Genomic DNA, 26,048 nt, shown 5'->3' with positions numbered 1-26,048 from the left:
CGACTAAAAGGGTTGAGCGTTCTTTCCACCCGCTGCCTGCAACACAGCCCAGAGGTGAAAGCTAATTGGATTGAGTTGTACATCACCAAGGACAGCTCCAGATCAACGAGAACAAGCCCTCTACGAACTCTACTCAGTGCGAGACATTTGTCAACGAGGTAGACTGCGTGTTGTAATGCTCTAGTCACATCTGCTAGTCAAGCACGCAACGTTTTTCTGAAAAGACTTCGATAAGAAAAAATAAAAGAACACTTGTGATTGAATGAAAATATGTGTGTCTGTGTTAGAAATGTCGACTTTTTGAATAGAATGCAACAGAAAATAATATCTTTCCGTTCCCCATGTAGTTAATTAAGCAATAAGGGTCGAGGAGGTCTGGTATAAGGCCAATAATACAATACCAAGGCTAACGGCTGTTCTTATGCACGACGAGGACGCAACTTGGGAGTGCCTGGTGTTTCGTGCCTAGATACAGCCCTTAGCCTTGGTATATTGGCAATATACCACAAACCCCCGAGGTGCCTTATAGCTATTTTAAACCAGTGGTGGAAAAAGTACCCAATTGCCATACTTCAGTAAAAGTATAGATACTTTAATAGAAAGTTACAAAAGTAAAAGTTTCCCAGTAAAATACTCGAGTAAAAGTAGTTGGTTATAAATATACTTAAAAGTAAAAGTATAAATCTTTTCAACGTTCTTATATTAAGCAAAGCAGACTGCACAATTTTCTTGTTTTTAAAATGTATGGATAGCATGGCTGTAACGATTCTCGTCCTCCTCTTCTGAGGAGGACCAATGCGCAGCGCGGTAAATGTTCATATATTTTAATTGAGTAATAGAACACTTGACCAAAACAATAAACGACCACCGAACAGTCCCGTAAGGTGAATGACAAAAAAACACTAAACAGGAAAATAAACACCCACGAAACACAGGTGGAAAAAGGCTACCTAAGTATGATTCTCAATCAGATAACTAACGACACCTGCCTCTAATTGAGAACCATACCAGGCCAAACTCAAAACACAACATGGAAAAACGAACATAGACAACCCAAAAGAACTAAGGTCAGAACGTGACAAGGGGCACACTCCAACACTTAGATCTAATTTTTACAAACGATGCATTTGTGTTTAGCGAGTTCGCCAGATCAGAGGCAGTAGAGATGACCACGTATTCTCTTGATAAGTGCGTGAATCGGAACCAAAGCCTTCGAAATGTAACGAGCGAGTACTTTTGGGTGTCAAGGAAAATGTAGGGAGTAAAAAGTACATAATTTTTTTTGAAAATGTAGTGAAGTAAAAGTTGTCAGAAATATAAATAGTATAGTAAAGTACAGATACCCCCAAAAACTACTTAAGTAGTACTTTAAAGTATTTCTACTTAAGTACATTACGCCATTGTTTTAAACTATTTACCTAGCAGTGTACATGCTGACTCCACCAGGGGTCAAGACACAAATAAAATATCAAGTATTAGGCTATTGATAAATCAGAAAAAAGATACAGTACCAGTCAAAAGTTTGGACACACCTACTCATTCCAGGGTGTTTCTTTATTTTTTACTATTTTTTACATTGTAGGATAATAGTGAAGACATCAAAACTATGAAATAACACATATGGAATCATGTAGTAAGCAAAAAAAGTGGTAAACACCCTTTGCCTTGACAGCTTTGCACACTCTTGGCATTCTCTCAACCAGCTTCATGAGGTAGTCACCTGGAATGCATTTCAATTAACAGGTGTGCCATGTTAAAAGTTAATATGTGGAATATCTTTCCTTAATGTGTTTGAGCCAATCAGTTATGCTGTGACAAGGTAGGGGTGGTATACAAGAGATAGCGCTATTTGGTAAAAGACCAAGTCCATATTATGGCAAGAACAGCTCTTATAAGCAAAGAGAAACAACAGTCCATCATTACTTTAAGACATGAAGATCAGTCAATCCGGAAAATGTCCAGAACTTTGAAAGTTTCTTCAAGTGCAGTCGCAAAAACCATCAAGCGCTATGATGAAACTGGCTCTCATGAGGACCACCACAGGAAAGGAAGACCCAGAGTTACCTCTGCAGCAGAGGATAAGTGCATTAGAGTTCACCTCAGAATTCAGCCCAAATAAATGCTTTACAGAGTTCAAATAACAGACACATCTCAACATCAACTGTTCAGAGGAGACTGAATCAGGCATTCATGCTCAAATTGCTGCAAATAAATCACTACTAAAGGACAGCAACAAGAAGAAGATTCTTGTTTGGGCCAAGAAACATGAGCAATGGACATTAGACAGGTGGACATCTGTCCTTTGGTCTGATGAGTCCAAATTAGAGATTTTTTGTTCCAACCGCAGTGTCTTTGTGAGATGCAGAGTAGGTGAACGGATGATCTCCACCTGTGTAATTCCCACCGTGAAGCATGGAGAAGGAGGTGTGATGTGTGGGGGTGCTTTGGTGGTGTGGGGTGCTTTGCTGGTTACACTGTCTATTTCGTATTCAAGGCACACTTAACCAGCATGGATACCACAGCATTCTGCAGCGATACACCATCCCATCTAGTTTGTGCTTAGTGGGACAATTATCTCTCTCATCGTTTACCTCCACTGTAGTCACATCCTACCATAACTTTGTCTGTACATTATGCCTTGAATCTATTCTATCGTGCCCAGAAACCTGCTCCTTCTACTCTCTGTTCTGAACGTAGTAGACGACCAGTTCTTATAGCCTTTAGCCATACCCTTATCCTACTCCTCTTCTGTTCCTCTGGTGATGTAGAGGTTAATCCAGTGTGGTACGTGTTCATGGTAAATTTAATAAAGAAACTGAACACTAGAACAAAAAAACAACAAAGCGGAACAAACAAAACAGTTCTGTCTGGTGCAGACACACACAGACAGAAAACAACTACCCACAAACACCAGGTGGGAACAGGCTACCTAAGTATGGTTCTCAAACAGAGACAACGATTGACAGCTGCCTCTGATTGGGAACCATACCAGGCCAAACAAATAGAAATACAAACATAGAACAAAACGTAGAATACCCACCCACATCACACCCTGACCAACCTAAAAAATAGAAACATACAAAGCAATCTACGGTCAGGGCGTGACAGTACCCCCGCAAAACCTAAACCCATAGGGGAGGGTCTGGGTGGGCATCTGTCCGCGGTGGCGGCTCTGGTGCGGGACGTGGACCTCACTCCACCATAGTCTTGGCCCACTTAAGTGGCGCCTTTGGATCGGCGACCCTCGCCGCCGACCTCGGACTGGGGACCCTTGCAGGGGGCCCCGAATAGACAGGAGACTCTGGCAGCGCCGGACAGGCGGGAGACTCCGGCAGCGCCGGCGTGAAGGGCGTCTCTGGCTGCTCCTGACTGACGGGCGGCTCTGGCAGCTCCTGACTGACGGGCGGCTCTGGCAGCTCCTGACTGACGGGCGGCTCTGGCAGCTCCTGACTGACGGGCGGCTCTGGCAGCTCCTGACTGATGGGCGGCTCTGGCAGCTCCTGACTGACGGGCGGCTCTGGCAGCGCCGGACAGGAGGGAGGCTCTGGAAGCGCCGGACAGGAGGGAGGCTCTGGAAGCGCCGGACAGGAGGGAGACTCTGGAAGCGCTGGACAGAAGGGAGACTCTGGAAGCGCTGGACAGGTGGGAGCACTTGGAGGGAGGAGACGGAGATACAGCCTGGTGCGTGGGGCTGCCACAGGAGGCCTGGTGCGTGGAGGAGGCACCGGATGGACCGGACCGTGGAGGCGCACTGGAGGTCTCGAGCAACGAGCCTGCACAACCTGTCCTGGCTGGATACTCCCCGTAGCCCGGCAAGTGCGGCGGTGTGGAATAAACCGCACTGGGCTGTGCTGGCGAACCGGGGTCACCGTGCGTAGGGCTGGTGCCATATAACCCTGGCTGAGGAGACGCACTGGAGACCAGATGCGCTGAGCCGGCTTCATTGCTCCTGGCTCGATGCCCACTCTAGCCCGGCCGATACGAGGAGCTGCGATGTAGCGCACCGGGCTATGCCTGCGCACTGGGGACACCGTGCGCCTCACGGCATAACACGGTGCCTGCCCGGTCAACCTTTCTCCACGGTAAGCACGGGGAGTTGGCTCAGGTCTCCTACCTGACTTAGCAACACTCCCCGTGTGCCTCCTCCCCAATACATTTTTGGGGCTGCATCTCGGGCTTCCTTGCCAGCCGTGTTTCCTCCAAGTGCTGGCTCCCTTAACCTGCTGCCTCCACTCTCCTGGCTGCCTCCACCTGTTCCCATGGGAGGCGATCCCTTCCAGCCAGGATCTCCTCCCATGTGTAGGAACCCTTCCCGTCCAGAATGTCCTCCCATATCCATGAGTCCATTCCACGCTGCTCCTGGTTACCACGCTGTTTGGTCCTTTTTTGGTGGGTAGTTCTCTAACGGTTGTTGTAGGTGGAAGAAGGTGAAGAGGACCAAGGTGCAGCGTGGTACCTGTTCATGGTAAATTTAATAAAGAAACTGAACACTAGAACAAAAAAACAACAACGCGGAACAAACAAAACAGTTCTGTCTGGTGCAGACACACAAAGACCGAAAACAACTACCCACAAACACCAGGTGAGAACAGGCTACCTAAGTATGGTTCTCAATCAGAGACAACGATTGACAGCTGCCTCTGATTGGGAACCATACCAGGCCAAACACATAGAAATACAAACATAGAACAAAGCATAGAATACCCACCCACATCACACCCTGACCAACCTAAAAAAATAGAAACATACAAAGCAATCTAAGGTCAGGGCGTGACAGACACTGTAAAGTCCATGGAGAAAATGAGCACCACCTCCCAGCTGCCCACTGCACTGAGGCTAGGAAACACTGTTACCACCGATAAATCCACGATAATTAAGAATTTCAAAAAGCATTTTTCTACGGCTGGCCATGCTTTCCACCTGGCTACCCCAACCCCGGTCAACTGCCCTGCACCTCCCACAGCAACTCGCCCAAGCCTCCCCATTTCTCCTTAACCCAAATCCAGATAGCCGATGTTCTGAAAGAGCTGCGACATCTGGACCCCTACAAATCAGCCGGGCTAGACAATCTGGACCATCTCTTTCTAAAATGATCTGCCGAAATTGTTGCAACCCCTATTACTAGCTTGTTCAACCTCTCTTTCATATCATCTGAGATCCTCAAAGATTGGAAAGCTGCCGTGGTCATCCCCCTCTTCAAACACTCTAGACGTAAACTTCTACTGACCTATATCTATCCTACCCTGCCTTTCTAAGTTCTTCGAAAGCCAAGTTAACAAACAGATCACCAACCATTTCGAATCCCACCGCACCTTCTCCGCTACGCAATCTGGTTTCCGAGCTGGTCATGGGTGCACCTCAGCCACGCTCAAGGTCCTAAATGATATCATAACCCATCACAAATAATTTCATATTCAAACATTTAAATTGAACAACAATTCCATGTGAATCCGACTCTGATGTGCATACTTTCCACTATAGAGTTTATATCATCTTATCATTGATGAGAATGTCTCAGATGACAACCGAACTGACATCATATTCATTAAGTACCACCGGAAATGTTCAATTGGTCGGATTACCAGAATATACTTCATTTCCCCCCACCTCCTGATGTTCCCAGAATCTCTATGTTAACCAAATGGGTTTGCAAATGTAACATCAGTAGGGTAGAGAGAGGAAAAAGGGGGGAAGAGGTATTTATGACGGTCATAAACCTACCCCCAGGCAAACGTCATGACACAGCCATCAATAAAACAGAGAGGCTGCTGCCTACATACAGACTCTAATCATTGGCTACTTTAAAAAATTGATCACTAGTCACTTTAAATAATGCCACTTTAATAATGTTTACATATCTTACATTACTAATCTCATACTGTATATATACACTGTATTTTATACCATCTATTGCATCTTGCCTATGCCACTGGGTCATCGCTCATCAATATATTTATATATGCATATTCTTATTCCATCCCTTTAGATTTGTGTGTATTAGGTAGTTGTGGAATTGTTAGATTAACTTGCCAGCAACCTGCTACAGAGTCAAGATAACACTGGATGCCTATATCCAATTTGGTAATTTAAGAAAACATAAAACAAATTCAAACAAAACAAAGAAAAAATCCACACCTCGAACCCTCCCTGAAGACAAGGGCCCTGCCAGGTGGCAAAGAGTACATCATGGGGGCTCCTGAACTGTAGGAATAAGCACAGCAAGGACCCTCTCCCCTTGGCTGGAGTTGGCAGAAGCAGATAGCATCTGGCTGCTCACCAAGAAATAGCCTACATAATAAACCTCTAGCATGAGATATTTAGCTGCCACTACTGATAATGGTCATCTCTGGCAGAGAAAGTAGTTATTTATGCTGTATTATTATTCACTTCACATTCCAAGCTACAACGGGAAAGCCTGTTTTTGGGAACAAACTGGGGATTTACACTTGTACATTTTAGTCATTTAGCAGACACTCTTATGCAGAGCAACTTACAGGAGCAATTAAGGTTAGGTGCCTTGCTCAAGGATACATCCGTAGATGTTTCACTTAGTTGGCTCAGGGATTTGAACCAGCTACCTTTCGGTTACTTGCCGTACGCTCTGGGGACATTGGATTTTTTTATTATTTGCCAAATACTTTTGTTGAGGTTCTACCATTTAAAGCACAGATGCCATGATCCCATGCTTTCCGAATGCACTGTATGTGTTCTTTTTAAAGATCTTGTTTGCCCGAGATGGGGACATACAGTATATGACTTCATCATGGGTAAAATACATTTCTGTATCAAAAGTGACCACAAGAGGGGGTAGGTTGCTCATTCATAGTATAAAAGGTGCTCCACAAAAGCATACAGTATAAAATAATACTGCTTTCTGTAAGAACATTATTTTGTAATGACAAAGTTTGACATTGAATCCAGTGGACTACTTACATTACTACTAAAGAAATCAGTCAGTTATCCATTGAAACAGCATTGACTCTTGCATTGCACCAGTAAAATATTAAATGAGAGAGGAAAATTCCTCTCAATTAAATAGGCCCTTACATTATTATTTATACTGTATGTTATTATTTCATACATTTAAAAGCAATATTTCGTGACAGTTATTACTAATATCTCTATATGTGTTGGGACATTTTATAGCTTAACTGCAGTACATTTGGAAAGTATTCAGACCACTTGACTTTTCCACATTTTGTTATGTAACAGCCTTTTCTAAAATGTATTAAATAGTTTTCTTCCTCATCAATCTACACACAATACGCCATAATGACAGAGCAAAAACTGGTTTTCATACATTTTTGCAAATGTATTACAAAAAAATTTATATGGATATTACATTTACAGAAGTATTCAGACCCTTTACTCAGTACTTTGCTGAAGCACCTCTGGCACCGATTACAGCCTTGAGTCTTCTTGGGTATAACTCTACCAGCTTGGGACACCTGTATTTGCGGAGTTTCTCCCATTCTTCCCTGCAGATCTTCTCAAGCTCTGTCAGGTTGGATGGAGTGTCGCTGCACAGCTATTTTCAGGTCTCTCCAGAGATGTTCGATTGGGTTCAAGTCCAGGGCTCTGGCTGGGCCACTCAAGGACATTCAGAGACTTGTCCTGAAGCCACTCCTACGTTGTCTTGGCTTTGTGTTTAGGGTCGTAGTCCTGTTGGAAGGTGAACCTTTGTCCCAATTTGAGGTCCTCAGCTGTTTTCATCAAGGATTTCTCTGTACTTTGCTCTGTTAATCTTGCCCTCAATCCTGACTAGTCTCCCAGTCCCTGCAGCTGAAAAACATCCCCACAGCAAGATGCTGCCACCACCATGCTCCACCGTAGGGATGGTGCCAGGTTTCCTCCAGATGTGAAGCTTTGCATTCAGGCCAAAGAGTAGTTCAATATTTGTTTCATCAGACAAGAGAATCTTGTTTCTCATGGTCTGAGAGTTCTTTAAGTGCCTTTTGGCAAACTCCAAACGGGCTGCATTGTGCCTTTTACTGAGGAGTGGCTTCCGTCTGGCCACTCTACAATAAAGGTCTGATTGGTGGAGTGCTGCAGAGATGGTTGTCCTTCTGGAAGGTTCTCCCATCTCCACAGAGGAACTCTGGAGCTCTGTCAGAGTGACCATTGGGTTTTTAGTCACCTCCCTGATAAGGACCCGTCTCCCCTGATTGCTCAGTTTGGCCTGGCAGCCAGCTCTAGGAAGAGTCTTGGTGGTTCAAATCTTCTTCCATTTAAGAATGATGGAGGCCACTGTGTTCTTGGGGACCTTCAATGCTGCAGAAATGTTTTGATACCGTTCCCCAGATCTGTGCCTCGACACAATCCTGGTCTCGGAGCTCTACGGACAATTTCTTTCGATCTCGTGGCTTGGTTTTTGCTCTGACATGCACTGTCAACAACACCTTACAGGTGTGTGCCTTTCCAAATCATGTCCAATCATTTGAATTTACCACAGGCGGACTCTAATCAAGTTGTAGAAACATCTCAAGGATGATCAATGGAAACAGGATGCACCTGAGCTCAATTTCTAGTCTCATAGCAAAGGGTCTGAATACTTATGTAAATAAGTTATTTCTGTTTTTTATTTTTAATACATTTGCCAATAAAACCTTTTTTTGCTTTGTCATTATGTGGTATTGTTTGTAGATTGATGAGGAAAATTGTTTATTTAATCCATTTTAGAATAAGGCTGTAACGTAACAAAATGTGGAAAAAGTCAAGGTGTCTGAATACTTTCCGAATGAACTGTATATTGGAAATCAATCAAACATATTAACATACAGGGCCTTCAGAAGGTATTCACACCACTTTACTTTTCTCACATTTTGTTATGTTACAGCCTTAATAAAAAAACAACATTAAATTGAGATTTAGTGTCTACACACAGTACCCCATAATGTCCATGCGGAATTTTGTTTGTAGACAATTTTTGTTAATTAATAAAAAATGTAAAAGCTGAAATAAGTCAATAAGTATTCAACCCCTTTGTAAAGACAAGCCTAAATAAGTTCAGCAGTAAAAATGTGCGTAACAAAAATCAAATGATAATTTGCATGGACTCATTCAGTGTTCAATAATAGTGGTTAACAAGATTTTTGAATGACTACCCCATCTTTGTACCCCATAAGTATAATTATCTGTAAGGTCCCTCAATCTAGTAGGGAATTTCAAGCACAGATTCAACCACAGAGACCAGGGAGGTTTTTCAATGCCTCGCAAAGAAGGGCACCGATTTGTAAAAATACAAAAATCAGACACTGAATATCCCTTTGAGCATGGTGAAGTTATTAATTACATTTTAGATGGTGTATCAACACACCCAGTCACTTCAAAGACACAGTCTTCCTTCCTAACTCAGTTGCTGGAGAGGAAGGAAACCGCTCAGGGATTTCATCATGATTTTAAAACAGTTTCAGAGTTTAATGGTTGTAATATGAGAAAGCTGAGGATGGACCAACAACATTGTAGTTACAGTTACATTGTAGTTACTTCCCCAATACTAACCCAAATGACAGTGAAAGAAGGAAGCCTATACAGAATATAAATAATCCAAAACATGCAGCCTGTTTGCAACAATACAACAAGACATTTATGTAATACTGCAAAAAAAGTCACAAAGAAATACACTTTTTGTCCTGAATACAAAACCTTATGTTTGGGGCAAATCCAACACAACACATCATATCACTTTTCAAGCATGGTGATGGCTGCATGATGTTATGGGTATGCTTGTCATCGGCAAGGACTAGGGAATTTTTTTCTGATAAAAAGAAACGGAATACAGCTATAGGCACAGGCAAAATCCTAGTGGAAAACCTGGTTCAGTCTGCTTTCAAACCGACACTGGGAGACTAATTCTCCTTTTAGCAGGACAATAACCCCAAACTCTGGAGTTTCTTACCAAGATGACATTGAATGCTCCTGAGTGGCCAAATTAATTTTTTTTACTTAAATCTGGCTTAAAAATCTATGGCAAAACTTGAAAATGGCTGCCTATCAACAATCAACTTGACAGAGCTTGAAGAATTGTAAAAAAAAAAAAATGATGGGCAAATATTGTTCAATCCTGATGTAAAGCGCTTAGAGACTTACCCCAAAAGACTCACAGCTGTAATCACTGCCAGAGGTGCTTTTACAAAGTATTGACTCAGGGGTGTGACTATTATGTAAATGATAAATTCTGTATTTATTTTTCATTAAATTAGCAGAACATTCTAAAAACATGTTTTCACTTTGTCGTTATGGGGCTTTGTGTGTAGACGGGTGAGAAAATAAATCTATGTAATCCATGTTTTATTCAGGCTGTAGCAAAACGAAATGTGTAATGAGTCAAGGGGTATGAACACTATACTTTAATTCAAAATACAACAATAAACCAGATGCTTATCAGATGATGGCAAGGGAGCATTATGAAATATAACACCATGTTTGCCCCTCTAATGCTAACCAAACAAATATTGGCTCTGGTTCGACTCAACAATGGAGGTCCCTATCTTTATTGAAAATATTCTTGAACATATAAATGGTTCATTGCTCAGGCTCCCACAGAGCATTGTTATCAACAGAAAACCTGAATACCTTGTGAAAGTCGACTCATAAAATAATGGAATAAAAGGGCTGAACGCTTTAGTCAATAAATGACAAAAGATTTGTGCATAAAGGAGGTGTATTTTTTTTAACAGAGGAGAGTGAGCATTGTGAATGTGGTATTTTACTCTAAATGTAAAGTTTTGGAACAACTACGATCACAGAGTTTAATTGGCAAATTTAAGACAAAGCATGTAAATTGAATATCAGCCATGACAGAAATAATGTCATTTCCTGGTTTTAATAATTGTTTATTGTAATGGGATGTTTTATAAGATGATTGGAAATTATCCTCAGCTGTATGTTACATACGACACATAAGTGAATAGGTCCATTCCGTTGTGGTCATTACATAATTCAGAACAAAGAGAGAATTATTGATTTTAGTTTACTACTGGAAAATCATAGAACCATAGTGCAGTAATGAGCCTGTGAATCTCATAGGTTTACTCTAAACCACAAAGTTACCCCTCAGTTTCAGCTAATGTTGTTTTTCAGGAAGGACTGTTTGTCCAATTAACTTTCCTGGTCTTTGGCAATGGACCCGATGCATTTACATTAGGATATTAAGCCTCTCCCCTGTCAGTCCAAAGTCTGACCAACCAAGATGCAATGTAATTCGATCTGTTTGGCAAATGGCAAATCTCTATATAACCCCCCTCTCTCGCTAACACCAGAAGACACTAGAAAGCTCATCTCACACCCAGAAAACATTAAGGTAAGATGATGTATTACATCTTACTGGTTAGACTCATTGGTTGACATTATAATGTTTTACAGCCGGTTATGCAGCCTACTGGATGTCTTTGTTTTCAATACTGTATGTTTTTTATGTACACTTAGTGATTATACATTGACAGCTGTTTAATATAGATATTAATGTATGTTGAAATGTAACTTCTCTGCTCTTACCTATTGTAGAACATACTACTAATCTACACATTCGGTCACAAACCAAACCACCTGAAACTTTTAAGTCCTTGTGGAAATGTCGACATGAACAGAAAAGCCTGATGAGCTCTTCAAAGACCGACCTGATGCAGAACAAGACATACCACCTGTCTATGATTCATGGAGATAATGCTACAGAGATTTCTGCCAAAATATTTGAGGTAAGTCATGTGGAAAACAGATCTTGCAGATATTCAATTCCTTTTTTAATGTTATTATTGCATGTACAGTTTTTTGCTTCTCAATCCTTACTTATTATTAGCAAATATGATAAACTATTTGAATATGATTTTGTGATTAGTAAAAAATACATTGGTCACATGCGCCGAATACAACCGTGAAATTCTTGCTTCCCAATGATGGAGAGTTTAAAAATAATAATACAAATAAAAATAGCAACACAAGAGGAATAAAATCAAATACACAAAAATGGAGCTACAGTGCCTTCAGAAAGTATTCATACCCCTTGACTTATTCCTCAATTGTTGTGTTACAGCCTGAACTCAAAATGGTTCAAATATATGTTCTCTCACTCATCTACACACAACACCCCATAATGACAAAATGAAAACATGTTTTTAGAAATTATTGCACATTTATTGAATGTGAAATACAGAAATATTGCATTTACATAAGTATTGACAACCCTGAGTCAATACTTTGTAGAAGCACCTTTGGCAGCAATTACAGCTGTGAGTCTTTCTGGGTAAGTCTTTAAGAGCTTTCCACACTGGGATTGTGTTTTAGGTTATTGTCCTGCTGAAAGGTGAATTCATTAAAAAAAATGTATGTCTTGTCTTATCATCAGGTGAATGATAATAGCAAGTAGAAGTAATCAACATTTGAAAATGAATAGGTTTTGTAGACAGTTTTATTATATTGACCTCCCCAGAGTTCATTGGAAGAAGAAATCTTAACTCTAACATAGTCTATTAGCTAGAAAGATATCTTGGCAGCGTATAGAAAATGTTGCTGTTGTAAAGCAAATTTTCTTAAATTCTACACATTTTTCCATTGAGTTGAGAGAATTTTGCAGTTTTGAAGCCAATTTCCAGCAATTGTACATGTTTTGGCATGGAGCTGAGAGACAATTTGGCAGTATTAAAGCTCATTTCCTGCAATTCTATTAATTTTGCCATGGCTAATGTTGTCTTCCTCTGCTCAAACATTAAAATAAAATGAATGGGCATGTGCCCTGGATGCCCATTCATTGTTTTGTTTTTTAATGTAACTGTAACTCGGCCACTCAGGAACAGTCACTGTCTTCTTGGTTAGCAACTCCAGTGTAGATTTGGCCTTGTGTTTTTGGTTATTGTCCTGCTCAAAGGTGAATTAATCTCCCAGTGTCTGGTGGAAAGCAGACTGAACCAGGTTTTCCTCTAGGATTTTGCCTATGCTTAGCTCCACCCCGTTTCTTTTCATCTTGAAAAACTCCCCAGTCCTTAACAATTAGAAGCATACACATAACATGATGCAGCCACCACTACGCTTGAAAATCTAGAGAGTGGTACTCAATAATGTGTTGTATTGCATTTGCACCAAACATAAAACTGTATTCTGGACAAAAAGTAAATTCATTTGACACATTATTTGCAGTATTACTTTAGTGCCTTGTTGCAAACAGGATTCATGTTTGGCAAATTTTTACTCATGAACTTATTTAGGCTTGCCATAACAGAGTGGTTGAATACATTTCAGCTTTTCATTTTGAATTCATTTGGAAAAAATTTGGAAAACATAAGTCCGCTTTGACATTATGGGGTATTGTGTGTAGGCCAGTGACAACAGAACAATCTCAATGAAGGCAGGTAAAGTGGGCATCAGAATAGATAATAATAAGTCAAATAAAGAACTGAGTATCAGCAGCAAATGATGAGTGTAAAAGTGTGTGTGTATGTGTGCTTGCGTGTGTAATGGGTATGTATGTGTGTTTGTGTGGTGTCGATATCCGTGTGTGTGTTATGTGTGTGTGTGCCTATGTAGTGTATGTGAATGTGTGAGCGTTATGTGTTGGAGTGTCAATGTAGGGTGTGTATGGTGTGTATATGTATATAGTCTAGTGAGGGTGCGTAGGGTCCGTGCAAATAGTTTGAGTACCATTAATTTACTATTTAGTAGTCTGGCTATTTAACAGTCTTATGGCTTGGGGGTAGAAGCTGTCTAGGAGCCTGTTGGTCCGAGAGCCGATGCTCTGGAGGAGCCTGTTGGTCCGAGAGCCGATGCTCTGGTAGCCTTTGCTGTCTCGGAGCCTGTTGGTCCGAGAGCCGATGCTCTGGTAGCCTTTGCTGTCTCGGAGCCTGTTGGTCCGAGAGCCGATGCTCCGGTAGCCTTTGCTGTCTCGGAGCCTGTTGGTCCGAGAGCCGATGCTCTGGTAGCGTTTGCCGGACGGTAGCAGAGTGAACAGTCTATGGCTTGGGTGGCTGGAGTCTTTGGCCATTTTTCTGTGGTTTTAGTTAAGATGTTTTACCTAACTGTCAACTGAACAGTAACAGAATCCAGTATGTTTAATAATAGTATTTTGAACAGATGTGCTACTGTAAACCAGAACATAATGCAGGATTGATATGGTCTTTCCACACTATGATAATAGTGGGCTCTGCAAGGTGACACTGTAGCGTTGGGAGAGCACTCAGCCCTCCTGGGAGTCCGTGACCAAGCCAATGCCAGCCCTCTGCATTACGCCACCTCACACGGGCACATCAGCACCATACAGCTCATTGTGCAGTTGACTGGTCCAGATGGTAAGACGTATTTACTTAGGTATTTATTTACTGTATGCTGTGGTATATACAGTGCCTTGCGAAAGTATTCGGCCCCCTTGAACTTTGCGACCTTTTGCCACATTTCAGGCTTCAAACATAAAGATATATAAAACTGTATTTTTTTGTGAAGAATCAACAACAAGTGGGACACAATCATGAAGTGGAACGACATTTATTGGATATTTCAAACTTTTTTAACAAATCAAAAACTGAACAATTGGGCGTGCAAAATTATTTAGCCCCTTTACTTTCAGTGCAGCAAACTCTCTCCAGAAGTTCAGTGAGGATCTCTGAATGATCCAATGTTGACCTAAATGACTAATGATGATAAATACAATCCACCTGTGTGTAATCAAGTCTCCGTATAAATGCACCTGCACTGTGATAGTCTCAGAGGTCCGTTAAAAGCGCAGAGAGCATCATGAAGAACAAGGAACACACCAGGCAGGTCCGAGATACTGTTGTGAAGAAGTTTAAAGCCGGATTTGGATACAAAAAGATTTCCCAAACTTTAAACATCCCAAGGAGCACTGTGCAAGCGATAATATTGAAATGGAAGGAGTATCAGACCACTGCAAATCTACCAAGACCTGGCCGTCCCTCTAAACTTTCAGCTCATACAAGGAGAAGACTGATCAGAGATGCAGCCAAGAGGCCCATGATCAGTCTGGATGAACTGCAGAGATCTACAGCTGAGGTGGGAGACTCTGTCCATAAGACAACAATCAGTCGTATATTGCACAAATCTGGCCTTTATGGAAGAGTGGCAAGAAGAAAGCCATTTCTTAAAGATATCCATAAAAAGTGTTGTTTAAAGTTTGCCACAAGCCACCTGGGAGACACACCAAACATGTGGAAGAAGGTGCTCTGGTCAGATGAAACCAAAATTGAACTTTTTGGCAACAATGCAAAACGTTATGTTTGGCGTAAAAGCAACACAGCTCATCACCCTGAACACACCATCCCCACTGTCAAACATGGTGGTGGCAGCATCATGGTTTGGGCCTGATTTTCTTCAGCAGGGACAGGGAAGATGGTTAAAATTGATGGGAAGATGGATGGAGCCAAATACAGGACCATTCTGGAAGAAAACCTGATGGAGTCTGCAAAAGACCTGAGACTGGGACGGAGATTTGTCTTCCAACAAGACAATGATCCAAAACATAAAGCAAAATCTACAATGGAATGGTTCAAAAATAAACATATCCAGGTGTTAGAATGGCCAAGTCAAAGTCCAGACCTGAATCCAATCGAGAATCTGTGGAAAGAACTGAAAACTGCTGTTCACAAATGCTCTCCATCCAACCTCACTGAGCTCGAGCTGTTTTGCAAGGAGGAATGGGAAAACATTTCAGTCTCTCAATGTGCAAAACTGATAGAGACATACCCCAAGCGACTTACAGCTGTAATCGCAGCAAAAGGTGGCGCTACAAAGTATTAACTTAAGGGGGCTGAATAATTTTGCACGCCTAATTTTTCAGTTTTTTATTTGTTAAAAAAGTTTGAAATATCCAATAAATGTCGTTCCACTTCATGATTGTGTCCCACTTGTTGTTGATTCTTCACAAAAAAATACAGTTTTATATCTTTATGTTTGAAGCCTGAAATGTGGCAAAAGGTCGCAAAGTTCAAGGGAGCCGAATAATTTCGCAAGGCACTGTATCTTCCTTGAAACATCATTATTGTTTGCCATTTTATATTTTCGCCAAAATCATTTTTTGTTTGTTTTATCAGTCATGTGATATTGATGTATATATTTAAATGTATTGAGAAAACAAAAATCTCTATCTGTGACCTTTGTGAAGAACTGAATGCCCGTGATGAGGAGGGCAACACTCCATTGCACTGGGCTGTGCAGAGGACCCAGAGAGAGAGCTGTGCTTGCCTGCTGGACCTGGGGGCAGACTCGAACATCCTCAACCTCTGCCTCATGTCTCCCCTACACCTGGCTGTCAGTCTCGGACACAACCCTCTCGTTGAGGTCCGTCCCCTACCTGACCCCCCATTCAGCTCTACTCTAGTACAGGTGTTTTCACATGTTTCTTGCCCAAGGATCCCTGCCCCATCATAGGTTAACAAACAAAAAAAGTAATGTCTTGTCTTATCATCAGGTGAATGATAATAGCAAGTACAAGTAATCAACATTTGAAATGTAATAGATTTTGGTGGACAGTTTCATTATATAGACCTCCCAACAGTTCATTGGAAGAGGAAGTGTACACTGTAACATAGTCAATTAGCTAGAAAGGTATCTTGGTGTCATGGAGAAAATGTTGTTGTTCTAAAGCAAATATTCTGCAATTGTTCCATTGAGCTGAGAGAATTCTAAAGTTTTGAAGCTAATTTCCAGCAATTGTACATATTTTGGCATGGAGCTGAGAGACAATTTAGCAGTTTTCAAGCTAATTTCCTGCATTTCTAGGCATTTTGTAGAGGTAATGCTCTGTTTCTCTGCTCAAACATTTTAATAATAACAATGGGCATGTGCCTTGAATGTTCATATTCTAGAATTGACCACAATAATTTTCTATACAGAAAAAAAAACTGTAATTAGCTCCAATGACTTTAATTTTAATTTTTATCTAAGTTGAGATATTTTAGCAATAAAGCTATTTATCTACTTCCCCAGAGTCTGATGAACAGGAACAGCTAGCATGGTAATTGTTCTTGTAGACTTTGAGTCATTGTGCTAACACCAGCGAGCTTTGGCTCGTGAAACTACCTCTAACTTCATACTGGATGAAGACATAAAAATGGTATCCATGATGGTATTCTGTTGCAACTAGAGGTTTTCCCTGATCCTGTAGACTGGCAGGGCCTTAAGTCCTATGGGGCTCCACTCCACTCATAGAACTGGAGTTACAACTCTGGCAACTATATCGTGGAGCTCCGCCCCATAGGGGAGCTCTGCTCCTAGTGGTTTAAGGCAGAGCCTAACACATCCCACTTAATGAAAAGGCCGGGCTCAGCCATGGCTGCGACCAAATCCTGCAGTACTGTAACACACTGTGTCACAATATACTAGGTCCTCGGTCCAATCCACCCTACTCAGTCTAGAGGCATCGCCAATGACTATTGGGCAGATCTGTACTAATCTGTACAACCAGATAAATTATACTTCAATATTCTGTCAATATTAAAAGATTAGTCTGATAGTACTGTAATACCAGTTACAGAATCTATATCCCTCATCCTTCCACCCAAACACAGTCATAGACTTGTGGGCAGGTTAGAATACATGACTCTAATGTATTCTAATGTACCCTCATGCCATGTAGTCATTCTAATAGGAAAAAAGCGGACCTGATGGGACCCCGTCCATTGGTCCTGCATTTCTCCCCTTAGTTCTAGTCCTCCCATCAGCAATTCTGAGTGCAGGCTGAACCAATTTGGAAGACATACTCACTGATTCCTCAGCGTAACCCGCAACACTCAATCCATAGACCAATGATTTGTGGGCAGATAACAGAATATCGGCCATACTGTCTCAGCAGATAGATGATACATCAAAATTCTATCAGAATTTGTGACCGGTCCAATAGTAAAGCAAGACTAGTTTCAGTACTATTTCCCTCATCACTCTGCCCCGCCCCCTTTGCAAGGGTGGGGGGGGAACAGTGGGCGTCATGGCACAAGGCGCTGCGCTCTCTCCCGTCCTCTCCCCCTCGTTCCATCATGGTTGCCGTCTCTTCTGGCCGCCCCTAGGGTGTCGCCAGGGTGACGTCACGACCACCTCTCTCGTCGGTGGAGTGGACCCAGGTCTACTAGAGAAGGTGAAGCTGGGAGGCTCTCTGGAAGATGCTCTAGCCCCTCCTGCTAAAGGCAGTTGCCTAGATAGCTGCTTCCTCTCCTCCTCTAGCTTCCCAAAACGCTCAGTCGCATTTTTGACGGCGGCTCCAAAGAGACCACTGTCAGAGATGGGGGAGTTTAACAGTGCGGCTTTATAGGTCTCCTTTTTGGCCATCAAACACTGCCAGAGGTGTCGATCCGCGACCACTGAAGTGGCCATGGACATGGCCTACGCCTGTGTGAGATGGAGTATGGCGCTGAAAATCCTCCACGCCTCCTCTATCTCCTCTCCTGACAGCTCAGTCCTACCCGTGGTGAGACGGGAAAGAGAGGCTGCTAGGAGGGCAATATTATTTGCTGCTGCTACAGCCTGGACACCCAGAGCAAAGGACTTCTCTATCAGCTGAGCTGTGAGCCTGTCATTGGTCGTAGGTAGAGTGGGTTTTCTGGACGACGGCCAGGAGCTCAAACCCGAGACGAGGTATGCAGCCAAGGCGTCCGCGAGCCTGGGGATTTCCTGGGGCCTTCTGTCGTCCACTCTGCTGAATGGGGTGTACGCCTTTGCCGGCTCTCTGGCCGTTAAAGGCGACCCCCATTCACCCTCCACAAACTTACCGAGCGAGGGCATAGCTGGTGCCAACGGCAGAGCCGTCTTTCTTGGTTTAGAGTATGGGTCGTCCACCTTCATATCCACTTCCGGGTTGGAGGGAGTGGGGGGCAGCGTGATATACAGCCGGCTCGCAGCCCGCTCAATGAGCCCTGGAAAATCAGAGGGCAGAGAGGCCGTTGCGTAGGAGGGGACTGCAGAGAACTCAGAGCCTGGGGGGGGGGGGGGTTCAACCTAGGTCTATGGAGTGGATCGTTGCGGAGAAAAATTCACAAACTTCCCGATATCCTCGTCTTCTCTAGAGGTGGCATCATCATATGACGCCTCAGAACCTGAGGCTAGCACAGACATGGCGTCTGCTAGAGGGATCTCCTCCCTGAAAAATGCCCACCGCTGCTTCCTCGCCTTTAATGAAAGGAGGGCGCAGCTAGGTCATTCCGGGGATCTGTGAGGCCTCCCCTAGTGTGCTGTGATCCTAAGCACACGAAACATAGGATATGTGAGTCCACGCCATGGTGGAGCAGCGACACTGAGCTCTTAAAAGAGCTTTTGGATTGGGTGGAAAAAACGTGCTCATTTTATAAGGACAACGTCGAGACTTGGAGATCGACAGCTGGTTCGTCCTGAGACTTATCTTCTCTCTTCTCTACTTGGCCAGTCAGTCCAGTCCAGTCGCTGAAGATAATGGGAGACTGATTGAGGGGAAGAATCCCCTTCTTTAGGGACACCTGTACTCCCATTGGCTGCAGGTGTGCATATTTTTCTCTCAGGCTATTCACTGCCTAGGTAGCGGGGTAAACCACTAGGAGCAGAGCTCCCCTATGGGGCAGAGCTCCATGATAAAGAACCTAGCTATGGCAGCTATTAGTTTGCTATAGTGCGAGATGGCTTGGTTGGTTGCGGTCTCTCGTCTCTCTCTCGCAAAACATGCACCCAGGACTAAGTTTGAGAAACCCTGGTCTAATACACCTATATTATACTTCTACACTTCTAGCTAGTGCACCTCCATGTACTATTATTCATTCAGTCTAATAACATAAACTCAGCAAAAAAAGAAACGTCCTCTCACTGTCAACTGCGTTTATTTTCATGCGTAAATATTTGTATGAACATAAGATTCAACAACTGAGACATACATTGAACAAGTTCCAAATGTGTGTGACTAACAGAAATTGAATAATGTGTCCCTGAACAAAGAGGGGGGGTGGGGGGGGGGTCAAAATCCAAAGTAACAGTCAGTATCTGGTACTGCAGTGCATCTCCTCCTCATTGACTGCACCAGTCCTTGCTGTGAGATGTTACCCCACTCTTCCACCAAGGCACCTGCAAGTTCCCAGACATTTCTGGGGGGAATGGCCCTAGTCCTCACCCTCTTATCCAACAGGTCCCAGACGTGCTCAATGGGATTGAGATCCGGGCTCTTCGCTGGCCGTGGCAGAACACTGACATTCCTGTCTTGCAGGAAATCACACACAGAATGAGCAGTATGGCTGGTGACATTGTCATGCTGGAGGGTCATGTCAGGGTGAGCCTGCAGGAAGGGTACCACATGAGGGAGGAGGATGTCTTCCCTATAACGCACAGTGTTGAGATTGCCTGCAATGACAACAAGCTCAGTCCGATTATGCTGTGACACACCGCCCCAGACCATGACGGACCTTCCACCTCCAAATCGATCCCGCTCCAGAGTACAGGCCTCGGTGTAACACTCATTCCTTAGACGATAAACTGGTCCAGCAATGACGGGTTTGTGCCCATAGACGACATTGTTGCCAGTGATGTCTGGTGAGGACCTGCCTTATACAACAGGCTTACAAGCCCTCAGCCCAGCCTCTCTCAGCCTATTGCGGACAGTCTGAGCACTGATGGAGGGATTGTGCGTTCCTGGTGTAACTCGGGCAGTTGTTGTTGCCATCCTGTACCTGTCCCGCAGGTGTGATGTTCGGATGTGCCGATCCTGTGCATGTGTTGTTACACGTGGTCTGCAACTGTGAGCACGATCAGCTGTCCGCCCTGTCTAACTGTAGCGCTGTCTTAGGCATCTCACAGTAAGGACATTGCAATTTATTTCCCTGACACATCTGCAGTCCTCATGCCTCCTTACAGCATGCCTAAGGCACGTTCACGCAGATGTGCAGGGACCCTGGGCATCTTTTTTCGTGTGTTTTCAGAGTCAGTAAAAAGGCCTCTTTAGTGTCCTAAGTTTTCATAACTGTGACCTTAATTGCATACCGTCTGTAAGCTGTTAGTGTCTTAACGACCGTTCCACAGGTGTATGTTCATTCATTGTTTAAGGTTCATTGAACAAGCATGGGAAACGGTGTGTAAAACCCTTTACAATGAAGATCTGTGAAGTTATTTGGATTTTTACAAATGATCTTTGAAAGACAGGGTCCTGAAAAAGTTTTTTTTTTTGCTGAGTTTATATTATATGATATACTATGATATTATATGATGATATATGATATAATAAGATATGATATCATTCAGTATGATATGATATTATAAATAATTATGTTTTTCCACAGCTGTTACTGTCTCACAGCAACACGGATGCCAACCTGATGGGAGGCCAGGGGAACACACCTCTAATGTTGGCCTGCTCGGTTGATAACCATGAAGCTGTTCGTCTACTTGTGTGTGAATATTAATTATATGGCCACTGTATAATTGTCAAATTGTGTGTTCTTGATGTTTGAACGAGGAGACGTGTGTGATTCATTGATCGTTAGTGATGTCCTATGAGGTTTTTGTAATGTAACTACACTAATTTCACCTGCTGTTCTCAGTTTAAATACAGAGCCAGACTATGTCAACAGAACAAGCTGGGACATTATCCAATTCACGCAGCAGCGTTTGCGGGGGCTAAGAAATCTATGCTGGTGGTTCTTCAGAAAGGTAAGTAAAAGAAACATTTGCTTTCTTATTACAGTAATCAAATACTCATTTTGGTACTCAAACAATTCTTACTCACTAATTTTCTCTGCTGAAGGTGAGGAGATGGGTTTCTCAACTGAAATGCACATCAACTACGTGGACAAATCATTCAGCACTCCTCTTCATCTGGCCGTCCATGGAGGAAACCTGGAGGCAATCAAACTCTGCATAGAACAGGGAGCAAAAATTGACCAAAAACAGGTCAGCTGGATATGATGACGCTAAGAAGCTTTTTCTGTGGATATGTAAATATTCATTCAAACTGCACCTACAAATATCATATACCGTATATTCACATATATGGATTTCAAAATCTAACACAAAAATAACTTTGATTCTTTCTCAGAACCATAGACAAAAGCACATATACAGTGGGGCAAAAAAGTATTTAGTCAGCCACCAATTGTGCAAGTTCTCCCACTTAAAAATATGAGATAGGCCTGTAATTTTCATCATAGGTACACTTCAACTATGACAGACAAAATGAGAAATAAAATCTAGAAAATCACATTGTAGGATTTGTTATGAATTTATTTGCAAATTATGGTGGAAAATAAGTATTTGGTCAATAACAAAAGTTTATCTCAATATTTTGTTATATACCCTTTGTTGGCAATAACAGAGGTCAAACGTTTTCTGTAAGTCTTCACAAGGTTTTCACACACTGTTGCTGATATTTTGGCCCATTCCTCCATGCAGATCTCCTCTAGAACAGTGATGTTTTGGGGCTGTTGCTGGGCAACACGGACTTTCAACTCCCTCCAAAGATTTTCTATGGGGTTGAGATCTGGAGACTGGCTAGGCCACTCCAGGACCTTGAAATGCTTCTTACGAAGCCACTCCTTCATTGCCCGGGCGGTGTGTTTGGGATCATTGTCATGCTGAAAGACCCAGCCACGTTTCATCTTCAATGCCCTTGCTGATGGAAGGAGGTTTTCACTCAAAATCTCACGATACATGACCCCATTCATTCTTTCCTTTACACGGATCAGTCGTCCTGGTCCCTTTGCAGAAAAACAGCCCCAAAGCATGATGTTTCCACCCCCATGCTTCACAGTAGGTATGGTGTTCTTTGGATGCAACTCAGCATTCTTTGTCCTCCAAACACGACCAGTTGAGTTTTTACCAAAAAGTTATATTTTGGTTTCATCTGACCATATGACATTCTCCCAATCTTCTTCTGGATCATCCAAATGCTCTCTAGCAAACTTCAGATGGGCCTGGACATGTACTGGTTTAAGCAGGGGGACACGTCTGGCACTGCAGGATTTGGTGGTAGGCTTTGTTAATTTGGTCCCAGCTCTCTGCAGGCCATTCACTAGGTCCCCCCGTGTGGTTCTGGGATTTTTGCTCACCGTTCGTGTGATCATTTTGACCCCCCCACGGGATGAAATATTGCGTGGAGCCCCAGATCGATGGAGATTATCAGTGGTCTTGTATGTCTTCCATTTCCTAATAATTGCTCCCACAAACCAAGATGCTTACCTATTGCAGATTCAGTCTTCCCAGCCTGGTGCAGGTCTACAATTTTGTTTCTGGTGTCCTTTGACAGCTCTTTGGTCTTGGCCATAGTGGAGTTTGGAGTGTGACTGTTTGAGGTTGTGGACAGGTGTCTTTTATACTGATAACAAGTTCAAACAGGTGCCATTAATACAGGTAACGAGTGGAGGACAGAGGGGCCTCTTAAAGAAGAAGTTAGAGGTCTGTGAGAGCAAGAAATCTTGCTTGTTTGTAGGTGACCAAATACTTATTTTCCACCATAATTTGCAAATAAATTCATTAAAAATCCTACAATGTGATTTTCTGGATTTTTTCCCCTCATTTTGTCTGTCATGGTTGAAGTGTACATATGATGAAAATTACAGGCCTCTCTCATCTTTAAAAGTGAGACAACTTGCACAATTGGCTGACTAAATACTTTTTTGCCCCACTGTATTTAGAAGGCTTCTGAGTAATAGGAAAGACCAATTATGAACCTTAATTATCCTTTTCTTCTAATATAAAACAGTTCCCGTTACAGGCATTCATTTGAAAGGTTCTTAGAACTGAGGTTTTTACAATGTGTTACAGTAAGCAACAATGAGTTATTATGCATCCACTCATAATGGGTACATTGTCAGTTCATGTTACACCCAAGAGACATCGGAAGACATCGGAAGAACCAAATCCACTCTAAATCTAATCAAGGGGAACGGACCAGTGTCTGTAATATCCTGACATCATTTCAAACTGGTCTGTCATTGTGACCTCTGTCATGTCTTTGTGCTTCTCTTTACAGTGTGACAAATCCACAGCCCTCCACTTTGCCTGCACCCAGGGAGCATCCGAGGCCGTCAAACTCATGCTATCGGCATATGATAGAGTCTGTGATGTCATCAATATCCCAGATGGAGCTAGCCAAACTCCACTGCATAAGTAGTACACTGTTTACTGTATGCATTTTCATTGGACAAGACATTTAGGTAAAAATGATATCCTACTCTCTTACTCTTTTATCATATTTTTCACCAACAGGGCAACAATATTTGACCATGTTGGATTGGCTGAGTACCTCATTTCAAAGGTGAACACAAAACAAGAAAAGTACCAAGAGAAAAATCTGAATATTTCCAGTGTTTCCCGATCTTATCATATTCATATTTATTCTTTGACAGGGTGCAGACATTAATTCCATTGACTGTAAGGGTCATACGCCACTGCTTCTGGCAACAAGCTGCAGTGCATGGAAAACAGTGGGCCTTCTTCTTACACATGGTAAGTTTCTCAAAGAGAAGCATATGTCTCACATGTAGTTTACACTATTGTGTGGTTTGTCATGATCCTGTTCATCCTCTCCTATTTTAGGGGCTAATTTGAAAATAAAAGACAAATATGACTGCAATTTCCTTCACCTTACCATCTTGCAGCCTAAAGGTCTGAAAAACCTTCCTCCAGAAGTCTTACAGGTAATATTCTATAATGAACGTACCTGCTAGAAGTTTCAATAGCAATGATGAAGCTTCCAAAATTACGCTGAGATCCATGTTAAAATTTTAAGGCAACGTCATACGTTCTAAATATTGCAATGAGCTCATACAGTATGTTTTAATGAACTCTAGTGGGGGGATCTTGTAAGAACGAACACGTAGTGCATTACTGCCACCTAGCGTTGAGAACTTGAAGCAAATCCAACACACGAAGAAGAAGTAGGATCACAGGATCATAAGTGTTAGCCTTTGTATTAAACAAGGTTCATTATTAAACCCATATATCTTCTTGTGACTGTCTCAGTAGGATTGACATGTACAATCATTTTGAATAAAGTTTGCAGTAAACACTTAGTTTGACTCTTGAGACCCCAATGTTATCATATTGTCTTTTGCCACACAGTGCAGCAATGTGAGAGAGCTCCTGGGTGCGGAGGACAAGGAGGGTTGTACTCCCCTGCATTACGCCTGCAGACTGGGAATCCCAGAGTCAGTGACGGACATGCTCGGACTCAACGTCTCGCTAGATCAGAAGTCTAAGCAGAAGAAATCTGCATTGCATTTCGCAGCCGAGTGAGTAACTTAAGGAGCAAGACGTGGTATATGGCCAATATACAACGGCTAAGGGCTGTTCTTAGGCATGACGCAATGCGGACACAGCCCGTAGCCATGGTATATTGGCCATATATCACTTACCCCCGAGGTGCTTTATTGCTATTATAAACTGCTTACCAACGTAATTAGTGCAGTAAACGTCGTGTCATACCCAGTGTATAAGGTCTGATATACCACGGCTGTCAGCCAATCAGCATTCAGGGCTCGACCCACCCAGTTTATAATTCTGAATAAATCTCTACATTATTGACTCATTGAGTTGTTAATAGACTCATTATACCCCATAAACATGAACAATTTCACTGTTTGCTATTTTGGCTGGTTTTCAGTTTAGCATTCGTTGTATTTGATAACTTACTTTTTATGATCAATATTTTCTATTCCAGGTATGGGAGGATAAACACCTGCCACAGACTCCTGGAGTGGATGACCTGCACCAGGCTGCTGAACGAGGGAGATGAGAGGGGGATGACTCCCCTCCACCTGGCATCCCGAGGCGGCCATATTAAAGTGCTGGAGCTACTGCTGCGGAAAGGAGCTCTGTTCCACAGGTACAGTACTCAGTGGTGGAAAAAGTACCCACATTTTCCTACTTGAGTAAAAGTAAAGATACCTTAATAGAAAATGACTCAAGTAAAAGTGAAAGTCACCCAGTAAAATACTTGTAAAGGCGTCTGTGTGTAGCTGGTGAGATGAGTCAGGCGCAGGACAGCAGATATGAGTAATAAAATACTTTAGTCAAAAATTCTAACATAACACGTAATATACACACACAATACAACAAACAATCACTCACAAATACAACATGTAGAACAGGGGGTTAAATAACAAGCAAGT

The 26,048-nt window shown here is 42.6% G+C and overlaps 1 protein-coding gene across 1 annotated transcript in view; it reads left to right on the top strand.

Annotated features, from left to right (window-relative positions):
* Nucleotides 1–11,597: 11,597 nt before the first annotated feature.
* LOC139386730 (transient receptor potential cation channel subfamily A member 1-like) overlaps nt 11,598–26,048 on the top strand; it is a 26,429-nt gene continuing 11,978 nt past the window's right edge. Inside the window, exons 1-12 of the mRNA XM_071132557.1 lie at nt 11,598–11,696; nt 14,126–14,276; nt 16,103–16,278; nt 21,222–21,329; nt 21,483–21,591; nt 21,686–21,831; nt 23,909–24,045; nt 24,145–24,193; nt 24,285–24,384; nt 24,475–24,575; nt 25,000–25,169; nt 25,598–25,762. Coding sequence (XP_070988658.1) covers nt 11,598–11,696; nt 14,126–14,276; nt 16,103–16,278; nt 21,222–21,329; nt 21,483–21,591; nt 21,686–21,831; nt 23,909–24,045; nt 24,145–24,193; nt 24,285–24,384; nt 24,475–24,575; nt 25,000–25,169; nt 25,598–25,762 — 1,511 coding nt within the window. The remainder of the gene's footprint in view (nt 11,697–14,125; nt 14,277–16,102; nt 16,279–21,221; nt 21,330–21,482; nt 21,592–21,685; nt 21,832–23,908; nt 24,046–24,144; nt 24,194–24,284; nt 24,385–24,474; nt 24,576–24,999; nt 25,170–25,597; nt 25,763–26,048) is intronic.

Source organism: Oncorhynchus clarkii, chromosome 28 (assembly GCF_045791955.1).
Source record: "Oncorhynchus clarkii lewisi isolate Uvic-CL-2024 chromosome 28, UVic_Ocla_1.0, whole genome shotgun sequence".
Classification (NCBI taxonomy): Eukaryota; Metazoa; Chordata; class Actinopteri; order Salmoniformes; family Salmonidae; genus Oncorhynchus; species Oncorhynchus clarkii.
The sequence above is the reverse complement of the archived record's forward strand: the minus strand, read 5'-3'. Positions and strand labels throughout refer to the sequence as shown.